This window comes from Oppia nitens, unplaced genomic scaffold (genome assembly GCF_028296485.1).
Source record: "Oppia nitens isolate AA-2021 unplaced genomic scaffold, nextdenovo-longstitch-racon4-pilon3 scaffold6_pilon_pilon_pilon, whole genome shotgun sequence".
NCBI lineage: Eukaryota > Metazoa > Arthropoda > Arachnida > Sarcoptiformes > Oppiidae > Oppia > Oppia nitens.
Genome location: NW_026533250.1, coordinates 4,362,518 through 4,376,857, shown reverse-complemented (window position 1 = coordinate 4,376,857; position 14,340 = coordinate 4,362,518). Strand labels below are relative to the sequence as shown.

Here is a 14,340-nt window from a genome sequence, read left to right as displayed (position 1 = left end):
TAAAATAATATGAATAATAAATTATTAATAATAATAATAACAAATTATTTTTTATTGTTAAAAACGACAATTTATCTAAATTACAAAATTTAAAAAAAAATTTAATGTGTTTATTATGGCTTAATAGTTTAGTAATTATTACTAAAATTTTAATTCTGTAATTAATTTTTTTAAATTACGATTTTTTTCAAAACAAACAATTTTATTTTGTAAAAAATATGTGATAATATCACTATTAAAATTAATTTAATCTACAATTATCTGACCCGAAAAAAAACATTTTCAATATAATAAATGTTGAAATTTTGGTTTTATTCGCATTAAATATTATTACTCATATTATTACTCATATTATTGCAAATTTGTTATCTATTTATCTCAATATTATCTAACTGAACATGCTCACTTTATAAATAAAACTAAAAAGTTTAATATTAGGTGAGCCCTATCTATCCATTTATATACCGTTTGTATAGATATATAATGTTAAAATATTTTACTAATTTAATTAAAAATAAAATAATTTATTAATATATTATATAATAATAATAAATGATTATTAAATAAATTTTGACTATACATTCCAATTAGATTTTAATAATTAATTAATAATTATACTTTATTACATTAAATTGACATTTAAAACAATTTTTTTTATTTTGTTGCAAATCGTGTCCAGTAAGTCATCAATTAATAATTACAGTAAATAAGTTTATTTAAAAAAAAGATTTATTAAATTATAACAAAAATGTTATATAACATTATTGATCTAATTAGGATAGGATTTTTTTTTTAATTAAACTAATTAGAAATAAATTTCAATTATTTTTTAAAATATATTATATGATTATTTTTTTCTAATAGTTAATTAAAGTTTATTACTTTAAATAATATTTTATTGAATGACGGACTCGTTTTTGTAACTATAAAAATATAACATTAATTAATAAATAAAATATGTATTAATAAACATATATAATATTGTATTTGAATGAAATAACCAAAAATACTTAAATTGTATATTTTAAAAAATATGCCTTAAAATTAAAGTTAACATTTAGATATCATATTTAGCAAATTAAACACGTGATGTATTTTAGAAATAATTTGAACTTGGTACAATACCAAAATTATCTACAAATAATTAAGTAAAATACAATGTGTTAAAAAATTCCCATTATTTGATGGATAAAAAACTGCTCAATGATATTTGCTATTAAATATAAGTGATTTTATGGGAATTTTTTAAAATTTTATTACTAATTAATTATTAGTTATAAAAACATATTGATAACTATTAATAATAGTTTTTTTTTTGGTGAAAATTACTCTATTATCTGAATTATTATATAATAATTAGATTTGTAGATATCATTAGTGATTAAATTTAAGACAATTTCTAATTATATTAATTAATTTTAAAAATATAACTATATTTCATGTTAATTGATTGTAATAACGATAAAAATAATATGGAAAATAAAATTAATAGCTTTTATTGTGTGAAATATTTGTGAAAAATTTTATAGAAATAGTTGAATAGATTTAGATATAGATTTAGTATTTTTTTTAAATATATAACACATTTGTTTACATAATGGATATAATTGATTGTGAATATTTTTTTCTATAAAAAATTTTAAATAATTTATATATAAAAAATTGAATTTTGTGTTTATTTGCATAAAATATATTAATTTAAATCAACTGTAATTTATATACAAAATGGAAATTTTTTGTTTGATTGCTTAATACAATCAATTGAGTGTTTAATAATTGCTATCAATTTATATGATGACTGCAAAGTCAGTATAAAAAATTTTGTTTAATTGTAAAGACTAATGCATTTTAAGTCATAACTTATATATGTTTGACTATAAAGCTCTGATGAGACCACCGCCGGCCGAGAAACGATTGATTCCGGTTGTGATGAGACCACCGGTGGCTAAACCGTGTCCTCCGGCCAAAGCGAGACCGGAATGTTGGGCGACAGCCAGAGCTGGCTGAGCAACGGCAAAGGCCGGCTGAGCTACGGCTATCGGTTGGGCCACTGCAACAGCCGGTGCGGCGACGGCTACTCGATGGGCAACAGCTACGGGTTGAGCGACGGCTACGGGCTGGGCAACGGCTACAGCTTGGGGTTGAGCAATGACTTGTTGGCGCTGACCTCTGGCCACAAGTGTCTGAACCTCTTCCTGAACTGGCAGTACTTCTTGAGTGATGCGACGGAATGGGACAATAGTTTCGCGCACTTCCTGTATGACCGGCTTAACGACTTCGTGGACAAGTCTGTCGGGCTCCTCCTCCGATCGGGTGGCCTGATGTTCGCCGGGACGGCCGGGAATGTGTACCTGATTGACGTTGACTGGACTGGACTGCGAACGGAATTCGATATTCACGGGCAATATATTCGGCTCAACAATCAGTGTCTGGGGTTGGATAACATCCTGAGGTGTTGGGACGTCTATTACTTGATGTGATCGGTGAGTCTGGATGGCTGCAGTAACCGGTCCGATTGACTGTACGTGACCGACATGAGCGTGTCCCAGACCGATAGATCCGATAGAACCGATAGCTAGTGGCTGAGCAACACGGAAAGCGGGTGCGTGGGCCACTGCGATCGGAGCGGCGGCAATGGCGTGATGGCTACGGACAGCTCCCAAGTGAAAAGCCGGTGCGTGTCCAACAACACCACCTAACGATGAGTGGCCTACAACACCAAAATTGCTATGGCCTATCACTCTACCGTGACCTACCAGTCCCCGATGTATTGACAATTGGCCCCAAACACAATTAACGGCTAACGCTAGAAAAATAAATAACTAGATTTCACGAAAAAATAAAAACAAAAATTATTATAAGTTTTTTCTTTAAAAAAAAAATTTGGTTTCACAAACACTTTTTTTGGTTGTTATTTAATTAACAAATAAAAATAAAATGTAAAAATACCTTTGAATTCATGATTGAGTTATAAAGAAAACAAAATGATAACTAAATTGAAAAAATAAATTTATTTGACTGATATTTCTGTAAATGTGACTATGATTTTCAAATATAAAAATCTCTTTATTTATATACTCTTTAATTGATGACAACTTTTCGATGTCGAGACATAATAATTGTGTTAAAAAGATTTACTATTGATATCTATATTGTATATTATTATTATTATTATTACTGTATTATGAGGGATGAGCTGCTACTGTAGGTTAAAGTGAAAGTTAGTTGAAATCCACAAAAAAAATTAATCAAATCATGAAAACCATCTTAAGGTTAGATAAGATCTCTATTTTTAATTATTTATATTAAAAAAAAAGTTTTGAAATATATTTTTTTTTATTATAAATATTTCAGCACATCTTCACAAAATGTAATTCATATCTAAATTAATTCAATTTTGTTTTTGTTTTAATTAAACGATTATATTAACATAAATGCATTAGTTTTATTGCTATATCTGGTAATAAAATTATGATTAAATTGTTTTTATTAATTTATTTTTAAAATACTACTTTTTTAAAATGTTTAGTTAATAGTTTTAATAGCAATGTTGACATATGATTTTTTTTATTATAAATACAAATAAGTTAGTAGATATTATTATTAGATACTATAGGTTATAGAAAATATTACTTTAAAAAACAATTTTTGAATACAAATTGTCAATGAATTTGTCGAAATATAAGATTTATTTTGAGATTTAGGCCACAAAAATGTGATATTTTATCAAATATTTTTCTCTCAAAAATATCTCATTAATTTTCATTACTAGTGTGTGTGTGAAAATAAGACATTGCATTAAATCAATGTTTTTGTCATTAAAAAAAGTTAAAGTTGTAATTACAAGTAAATTGCGATTATATTTTGATTAGAAAAATTCAGATATCTTTTTTTCGCAAATTTTTTGGATAGATTTTTAATAAAATTACAAAATTTATGATTTAAATAATTCTGTATAATATTATTACTGATATGCATGTAAGTAATTAATATATAATTATATGAAACAGTAAACATTTTTTTAATACATATTTGTATTTAAAGAGTTTTTATTTTATTTTCATAATATTGATATTTAATTTAATTGAGGCCAATGTTAGGTGTAATGTTTTTTTTAAATTTATAAATAAATACATAATAATAACATAATTATTACAATATTATTTATACATCAGAGATTTGAAAAAAACAAATTAATAATTTAATTCAAATTAAACATTAGATTATTTGTCTTTTTTCCTTTTAAAATGAGGCCAATGTTTGTATACAATATTTTTTTTTGGTGTGATATACTAAATGCATAACAAACATGTTTTTTGTTGTATATGTGGAGAGATTTACCGTAAATTAATTTTTTTGGTGACATTACATTTAATTATACAATTAATTAACATAATGTCAATGTGTGACTAATCATTGTTAAAATTTAAAAAAAATATTTTAATTAGATTTTTTTATATACAGTTATAAAGTTATAAATTTTATAATTTTATAATAAATACAAAATTATGAGACTCACACTCATTGAATTTAATTATAATATGTGAATCTTATTTTAAATATGAAATAGAAATAATGTTTTATTTCAATATATTGTAATAAAAATAAACAGTATTTTAGACATAATGTTTGTTAAAAAAACTAATAATTGAATATACAGTATAAATATTGATATATTTAACAATCAATTTGAGCAAACTTTTATTACTATATATTATTTGAATAAATTTTGTTAAATAAATAATTAATTATGTTTTTAAATTTAATTTTTACCCGATACTTTATTACAAATTCTATGTTTTAATTAAATTATAAATTAATTTATTACAAATTATTTATTTTAGACTAGATATGTGTTTATACGTTAATCATATTTGCTGTATAATAGATATATAAATAAAAATCATTGTACATATATTAATTTATTAAATTAATAATTCAATATAATAAAATATTTTTTAACAACATTTAAGTATTATTTTACTATATATATATAAATTAAATTATTTTAAATAAATAGATTTACATAATATTAAATAATTTGTATTTTTATTCTAATAATTTAACAATTATATTAAAATATGGTATTTAATAATAATAATAATTAATCAATAATTTTAATTCTAAAAATAATTTATATTACAATTATATAATATATATTTATTCTATAAAAAATTTATATATTTAATTTTAACTATTTATAAAAATATAATTACATTATACCGTTATATACCGGTATATATACTGTATATATATATATATATATATATAGTACAGTATATACAACAACAAAAATCGTGTCAATCAAATGTGTTATCTTGAAAGTAATGTTTGTGTTGTATTCATGATATGATTGATTGAATTTATTGTTGACGACGAGTTGGCCGCCGACAGATCGGCGACAACGGGTATTACGGCATTGGGATCGTTGATAGAGTGAAGAAAAGCAAAGGCACCGGCCATCAGACAGTTGCCCAACACATCGGCCAACGCCGACGTGAACGGTATGGCCGAGTTGTCCGGATTGATGTGCCGTTTCCACGCCCACAATACACTGACATAGGCTAAGTAGAGTAGGATTGTTATCTGTGCCATCACTGCGATCAGGTATGAGCCGACAAATGCAGCGGTAAATGTGAAATTATTTTTCCAGGCATATATGATGCCCAGATAGAATAGATGAGCCGGCACAGTTATGGCCAACAATAGACGTGCCATACGTGAATGGACACCTGTGTATGCCATCAGATATATGTATTAATACAACTGTTTAATTGTGAATGTTTTTTATGTTAATTTCAAAATTTTTTTTTGTTGTTGCATACCATTGCCGATAAACGGTGCAAACGGCTGGACACAGGCCCGGGAATTGCTTTTAGGTAGTTTGCCTTTGGGTGCTGTTTGATGCAAATATGTGGACAGTCGACTCGTTTGGATGCCAACTAAGTTGCTGCCAATGCCTTATCAATTACATGTGACAGTATTTAATGATTAGTTATTTACTTATAATAATTAATTATTATCATATATTATTGTATATTTACTATTATATTATATTATGTTTTTCTAATACAAAATTATTGAGATTCATATTAAGTGTCATCGATTTGCGTCAATAAACACTTCAATAATTGAAGTGTTATATTTTTTTATAACTTATATTACAAATCAAAAATAGATAGTTATTGATAATTTATGTACTGTACAGTACTTATATATATATATATATATTTATAAAGGGTAATGGGTATATTAAAATTTTAACTTAACATTTAAGTAATTAATATATGTTTTTCTATCACTCAATTAAAATATTTAATTTATTATTCAAATGAATGGAAATAAAAAAATATTTGAATTTTTTTTTTTATAGATACCATTGACTAACGGCTGAAACGTTGACATTACATCGTACTTATCAAAGGCATCGCCCATTACTAGACCACCCGGTTGTTCAATGATAACGGCACCCAAAATCGGTACCCAACCGGTCACTATCACAGACTTTGTGTAACGGTTTTGTCGGGCAATATAGCCGGTTATTGGCGCTAATAATAAAAGTAATGCTAATATCAGCACCGGTATCCATAGACGGCCGCTAATAGTTTGCTTATACATGAAATCGCTGATTACGGCCAGTATTGATATTGTACAGACATCACCCATTGATGCGGCCACTGGTGTGGCGATGTTGTCTAAAAAACATATATCAAAAATAAATTTCCGATAAATTTAACAAAAACTAAATAAGTTTTTAAAAAAATATCATTTTAAATAGATTTAATATGTAAATATAAATGGTTTACGGAATAAATTATTTTTTTAAAAAAATATTATCAAGGTATACACATTTTTAACACAGTTATTTAATTTTTAATCTCTGAGAGAGTAAATATTATACTAATTTAACAAATAATTTAACTTAAACTTTAGTTAACAATATTATATTGCATTTGTTTAATTGAAATTTAATAAACAATTTGCTTTACAAAAAAATTATTGAACACAAAACAAAAATTAAGACACAAATAAATGTCTTAACTAACTATATTATCAGATTAGTGACCAGTGTATCGGTTATAACTTGTATGTTATAATTAATTAATGAATTATGAGATAAATTATATGTTTAAATATTTTATTGATTTCTATCTTATAATGTCTAATCTTGTGACTAAATTTCAAATATTGTATATGTATTTTAAAATGTATATAATGAAATGTTATAATATATTGTAATCTAATGTAACATTATATTAATAAATGTATTATTTAAATTGTACTGTAAATTGTTATCAACGGTTATAAATTAAAAATATAAAACAAATAGAAATATCAAATAAATTAAAACAATTTCTATATGTCATTAACTTTAATATTATTATAATATTTTTTATGACTTAATGTCAATAACTACTAAATAATAAATGGGGTGTCTAATATAATTATCTTAAATTTAATTTTATCACTATTTAATTAATTAATCAAGTTTCACATTGTTAGTTAATTAAACTATTATAGTATTTTTTCATAGTATAGGTTATAAACTTTTCAAAATTAAGTTATTAGCACTTGGTAAATTTGCTTACTAATGCATTATTTCCAAATATTTAAATTATTTAGCTATTTTTATTATCATTATACAATGCCATATACCATACCATATGCAATCATTGTATTTTAGTGTTATAATTAGTATTATATAAAATTATTATTATTATTAGCTATATTTTATTACATGTTGAATCGTCTTTTATTATAATATTAAAAATTTTTCCAATATTGTCGAATAAAATATTTAATATCTTAATTTCCTAATAGTAATAATTGTAATTTTTTATTATAAAAATATTATATTTTGCAACAATTTACACAACTTATTAATATTAATTATTACTATTTAAAAAATATAGTTATATAGCAATTACTACTATTAATTTGTTACTATTAGTAGCTATAATAAACAATAGTTTTGTTTATCATGAATCTTACAATTTTTTTGTGTATTTTTTATGTTTTATGTAATACATGTAATTATTTTAATAAAATTAATTATTTTATTATTAACACATAATTATATTCATAATTAGTTATTACATTTTAATTGCACTATTGCAACATGTGATAAATAACTAATATACAATTTTAATAATTTAATTTTAAATATAGTTAATAAAAATAATGTAAAAATTAGTTATTAAATTTTTAAAATTAAATAGTTTTTTACATTGATTTCAAATTATTATTATTATTACTATTACTAATGTATTATTATTTTACTAATTATCAACAATTAATAAGGATATATTTAATAGTTGAAAATATTAAATGTTTATTGTTGTCAAATAAATAAAAAATAATAATAATAATTGTAACCTTCAATTAAAATTCCGTTAAATCACGATAGTTTACTATATTTTTATTAATTATTATTATTTTTATTTTTATTAATTATTTTTATTTTTATTAATTATTATTATTATTATTATTATTATTATTATTATTATTATTATTATTATTATTATTATTATTATTATTATTATTATTATTATTATTATTATTATTATTATTATTATTATTATTACTATTATTATTATTATTATCAATTAATATCAATAGTATTGCAATCTACATATCTATTAAAGTATTTAGTATACTATTTACAATGTACAGTACTTTACATTGAAATTATTTATATGCTGTATATATGTAAATATTTTTAGTGGTATTATTATTATTATATAAATTTTTAAATTACATGTTTAGGAAACATAAATTATTTTACAATTAAAAATAATGATAATATTTTTTCATAGAAAATTTTCTATACAAAAAATTTATGTCTAACTGTAGAAAACAATAATACTGTATGTTATTTGTTATTATAATTTATCCTATTTTTAGCATTTTTATCTTATAATTTAGTTTATTGTATTAATAATCATATATTAATAATAATTTAGATGACAATTAATACTTATATATTTTACTTAAATTCACTAAATGCTTATAATAATTGTTTTACTAAATATATGTATTTAAATAATTTTATAGTTTATAATCTTTTATATATTATGTAAATATCTTTTAAAATAACATTTATTTTAATTAATAACAAATTTTTATATTTTTTAGTGATAGATAATAAATTAACAAAATTAAAAATAGTTACTAATTAAAACAAATTATAACATTATAAGATTAATTAATCTTAAACTACTATTATAACTATTATAATTACAATGTATTTAAATTTATAGTAATCTACATTAATTACTTTATTTTTTATTAATTAGATATTATAAAATAATTACATTATACTGTTAAATACAAAATTAATATACATTACTTTTGAAAATAAGCTTAATTCAACAAGATAGATAATTTATATCATATGAGCTAGATAATAGTAGTATACAATATATATAGTATATAAAATAAGTAATTACTAATTGATTTTATACCATAGTTTGGATAATTTATTTAATCCGGGATAATTTTTTTTCATTACGTACATAACTTATCTTATATTTTTAACCCAAAGTTACAAAAATTAGAGAAATTATATAATAATAATAATAATAACTAAAATTGTTTTTATTACTTGTAATTTTTAAATACAAAAAAATATCTATAATATTTGAACTTAATAATTTTTTATAATATTAGTTACTAATCAGTTATTAGGAAAAATGTATTATCAATTAATCAATCAATTAAAACAATTAATATGAGATTAAACAGTAGTCACTTTTAATCTTAATATTTTGAAATAAAAAACTTATTGTTGATATACTCTATACTGTATTGTCTTATAAATTGTTAACTTTTGGAAAATATTAATAAAATTGATAAGAAAAATGTAGGGAAAAATTTTTATTAATGTCAAATAACTGAAATGTTTTTTAATTGGAAATGTTATTATAACTTATTAAAGTAAATATTATTGAAAATGTCTTATATATATGAAAAATAACTTTTATAATAGTGATAATTATTTTATCAATTACACAATTATACAGTAACTTATATTATTTATAATCAACAAAAAAATAGTAATAATAATTATAAAAAACAACAACAATTACCTGGATTAATATTAATCTTTCGGGCACCTATGATGATGATTGTGATAGCAGTGGCCAGTATGATGTTGGCCACAATACTGGTGCTCACAGAACTGGAGCACAGTATGAGAATAAGGTGACCCATACTGACGGCACTGAAATTGCTTGACTTGATGTAGGATATGGCCAGTGATGCAAATGCGGCGAACAGGCCTACAGTAGAGGCCTGACAGATGACAACACACGAATTGGCCAAAACCATAGACCGGAGTCGCGAGAAGACGTCTAGTGTGCCTAAGTTTGAGTGAGTCGATAGTCGCGAGGCCAGTGTTGTCTCGATGTTACCGATAAGACCGATAAATGACGGCACCATTATGATCAACTGGGGTATGGCCATAAAGGCTTGCGTGTGCTGGACATTGTTGAGCACAATGCCGGCCCCAACTGAGCCGATGCCAGCAATGAGAAACGGTATAATCATTTGCTTCAATACAGTCCACGTCGATTGCATCCGCGGCTCTTCGTCGCCGTGATGTTTGTCATCGTTGTCGTCGTCATCGACATCGATGAATGTCTTCGTATTGATGACCGATTCGGTCGAATGAATCGGAACACTGATTATTAGTTCACTTTTGTTTAGGCCATTATTTTGTATGATTGTTGGCGCACCCGATTTAGCAGCGACAACCACTTCGTCTAGCGGTCCCAATGGACCGATACATCCATTTGGACAGATCTGACCAGTGCACGGGCATGTCGGCAACTGCGACGATTGGATATCGTCGACTATGAAGCCATTGTTGACGGCACCGTTGGCCTCATGTTTCAATGCAAAGCCATCACTTTTGCGTCTAATAACACTAATAGTAATGTCTGTCTCTCCATCACTGATGACATCCTCTTTATCATTGATGCCATCGATTTCATGGCCATAATAACCAGCGCTGCAGCTATGGCTTCGTTGGCGATAAAAGTTTGGCCGATAAATGCTTTCCGATACGCGACGCCTTGTCGAGTGTGTCCGATGGGTATTATTATTAGTATTAATAATATTATTGTTATTATTATCATTGATATTATGATTTAACGAGTTGTTTGTCGGATAATTCATTAGATTTTTTTGTTTTCTGATTGTTTTACTTTATTTTTAATATAATAACAATAAAAATATTTTATTAGCATTCACAATTTAAATTAAATAATTTTTTTAATAAAAATGATATTTTTAAAAAAAAACTATTACAAAGTTATTGCAATTATTCAAACAACAAAAAATTAAGTAATTAATTAGTTAACAAACAAAAAACACTCACACATAACAATCAGTAAAACACAAGTGAAATAGATATTTAATAATTCAATTGATTTTTAATTGTTTTCTTAATAGTTAATAATAATAGTTATCATTAGTTTATTTGAGATAAAAAATCATACATTTTTTAAATAAGCTACTAGGTTTGTATTTATTGTAAAAAGCTCAGGTAGCTTGTATGATATGTATGTATTTGACGATATTACTATTGATAGGCAGCCGACACAGGGAGATATTTTTCTCATAACTAAACAATTTATAAGAAGATACTAATTAATAAAGATTAATATTTTTTTAGATGTAGACACACATACAATAGATAGATACTGTAGATATAATTTAATGTACATAATTAATCACAGAATAATTTTATAGTTATTTTTTAATGCCAATAATTTTTTTAATGACAATAGACTAGAAACGACAGCACAAGCATTACCTGATGCTACCTTTCCTTAATCAAGTAATCACAAAATGATAAAAGAAAGAGAGAGAAAAAAAAGAAAGAAAGAAAGAAAGAGAGAGAGAGAGAGAGAGAGAGAGAGAGAGAGAGAGAGTCAAGAATTCAATTGTTTTGTCACCACTTATTTAATTTTAAAATTATTATAATAACTATACAATCAATAATACAATAGGAATTACATGGCATTTTCACAGTAAACTTTATATATATATAAATATATTAATTATATATTTTTTTAAATTGAATAAATAATTATATCTAATTACGTAAGAAAAACTTTTTTAAATATTTTTTTTATTTTGTTAATTCAAATGTATACTCATTTAGCAATTTTTTCATCAATATAAAATATACAGGTACATTGTCAATAATAGTTAATAATTTTTTTAAATAAATAAAAATATATAGATATAACTTTATAAATGAATGTCAAATATTTAATCTACCTGTGCATAATGATTCATTTAAATTAGTTATACTTTATTATTATTAAACGAAACATTTAAATAAATAACAATTAAATTATAATTAATTGTGAATTGCAAATGTCGTGTCATTTCAATCATTGCGAAAAAATTAAAATTATTGATTAGCTAAGATTATTACATTATATATAAGTTATTTGCTTTAATATTAGCATAAAAATGTACAGAAAATTAACTATAGTATAGTAAATAATAATAATAATAATAAAATACTAATAAATATTTTAGTATTTTTTTATTATCTTGTTTTGTGTTATTTGGAAATTATTTTATTTTGAAATTATTTTATTTGTTATTATTTTATTTGTTATTGCATTTAATAATAATAATAAATTATTACACATTATATAATAAAAATTTTCATTTTATGAGACAAATACTTTTTTAGATGTTTTAATCAACTATTTCATTAAAAATTCAATAAGATTTAGTACTAAACAAATAACAAATTATTTAAATAAATTATTTTAGTAATACTTAAACTATCAATAAAAAGTGTAAAATATAAATAGCTAAAACAATTTTCTATGTAAATAAAATTTAAATTTTCTTTGAATTATTATAATTAAAACACAATAATTTATTTTTAAAACTATATTATAAATATAAAATCTAATATTTGAATGCTTGCATTTTGAATAATAATTAGATAAACTTATCTTATTATTGATAATATTTTAGATAAAAAAAGTAAGTTATACATCATATTTTATGCTTGATTAAATTATATCAATAATTGACTAATTAAGTAATTTTTTTAGTAATTAAACATTGTTTTAGCATTTATAAAATGAAAAAATAATTATATTAATTTATTTATCATAGTATATAATATTGTATATATTTTATTTTAAAATTAAATGCATTAAACAAAAACAAAAACATTAAATTACTGTAGTTGTACTGTAGTTATTAAGTTAGATAACTAATAGCTACAACTGAACTGTAGTTCAATATAAAGTATAGTACTTAAGGGGAAACTAGTGATTGAAAATTGTTGGACAATGTGTTCAAACAATAAGTATATATAGATTTATATAAAGAGCAACATAAGGTTGGACTCGCATTGTAAGCACAGATACCAAATTAGCACAAGTATTCTCTCTCTCTCTCTCTCTCTCTCTCTCTCTCTCTCTCTCTCTCTGTGTGTGTGTGTGTGTGTGTGTGTGTGTGTGTGTCGGGTTAGGTTGAAATACCAGATGCTAACATTGAAACATATAGATAATGGGATATTTGTATTGGAGACTCAATTTAGAAAGACATATCGTATTGTCTCATATATTTTAACACACAGACACACACACACACCCGTACTAACTCACTCACTAAACTACATAAAGTTTACAATAATAATAGTAAAGTACAGTATGTATCGATTTTTCTTTTACCGTAAGCTTCCTATTGATTACTATTACAGCCGAATCCCTTTATTTGTATTGATTTGATCGTATTTTTTACTCTTAAAAAATCTAATGAATATCAGTCAAGTTTTTTGTTTGTTTGATAGTTTTAATCACGAAAACACACTTATCATAGTTGAGAAAAATTTGTGTGTGTGTGTGTGTATGTGTGTGTGTATGTGTGTGTATGTGTGTGTATGTGTGTGTATGTGTGTTTATGTGTGTGTATGTGTGTGTATGTGTGTGTATGTGTGTGTATGTGTGTATGTGTATGTGTGTGTGTGTATGTGTGTGTGTATGTGTGTGTATGTGTGTGTWTGTGTGTGTATGTGTGTGTATGTGTGTGTATGTGTGTATGTGTGTGTGTATGTGTGTGTATGTGTGTGTATGTGTGTGTATGTGTGTGTATGTGTGTGTATGTGTGTGTGTGTGTGTGTGTGTGTGTGTGTGTGTGTTTGTGTGTGAGAGAGAGAAATTTGAGGATGAATTAGGTTTAAATCTTAGACTACTATACGGCATATAATACGGTCGGTATATAAGTATAGAAAATGTATGAATTGATTGATCAAATGCTACACAAGTCTTATGGGTTTGCAATCATTGGTCTCAAACA

The 14,340-nt window shown here is 23.9% G+C and overlaps 2 protein-coding genes across 2 annotated transcripts; both read right to left on the bottom strand.

The window, feature by feature from the left end:
- Window positions 1–1,874: 1,874 nt before the first annotated feature.
- On the bottom strand, window positions 1,875–2,961 carry LOC128962721 (uncharacterized). The gene is made up of 2 exons (XM_054309124.1): window positions 2,950–2,961; window positions 1,875–2,822 (listed from the first exon to the last, which is right to left on the bottom strand). The coding sequence occupies exons 1-2, from the start codon at window positions 2,959–2,961 to the stop codon at window positions 1,875–1,877; spliced, it is 960 nt and encodes a 319-aa protein (XP_054165099.1).
- Window positions 2,962–5,287: 2,326 nt separating this feature from the next.
- On the bottom strand, window positions 5,288–11,178 carry LOC128962720 (solute carrier family 41 member 3-like). The gene is made up of 4 exons (XM_054309123.1): window positions 10,089–11,178; window positions 6,378–6,695; window positions 5,826–5,960; window positions 5,288–5,732 (listed from the first exon to the last, which is right to left on the bottom strand). The coding sequence occupies exons 1-4, from the start codon at window positions 11,176–11,178 to the stop codon at window positions 5,314–5,316; spliced, it is 1,962 nt and encodes a 653-aa protein (XP_054165098.1). The 3' UTR covers window positions 5,288–5,313.
- Between the last annotated feature and the right edge of the window lie 3,162 nt (window positions 11,179–14,340).

What these genes read in the sequence shown, in the direction of transcription:
- LOC128962720 (XM_054309123.1), bottom strand. Translation starts at nt 11,178, where the DNA reads ATGAATTATCCGACAAACAACTCGTTAAATCATAATATCAATGATAAT. An exon ending in AAAGATTAATATTAATCCAG is followed by an intron (nt 6,696 to 10,088) that starts GTAATTGTTGTT and finishes TATGTTTTTTAG; the next exon opens with ACAACATCGCCACACCAGTG. An exon ending in TGCACCGTTTATCGGCAATG is followed by an intron (nt 5,733 to 5,825) that starts GTATGCAACAAC and finishes TGGCATACACAG; the next exon opens with GTGTCCATTCACGTATGGCA.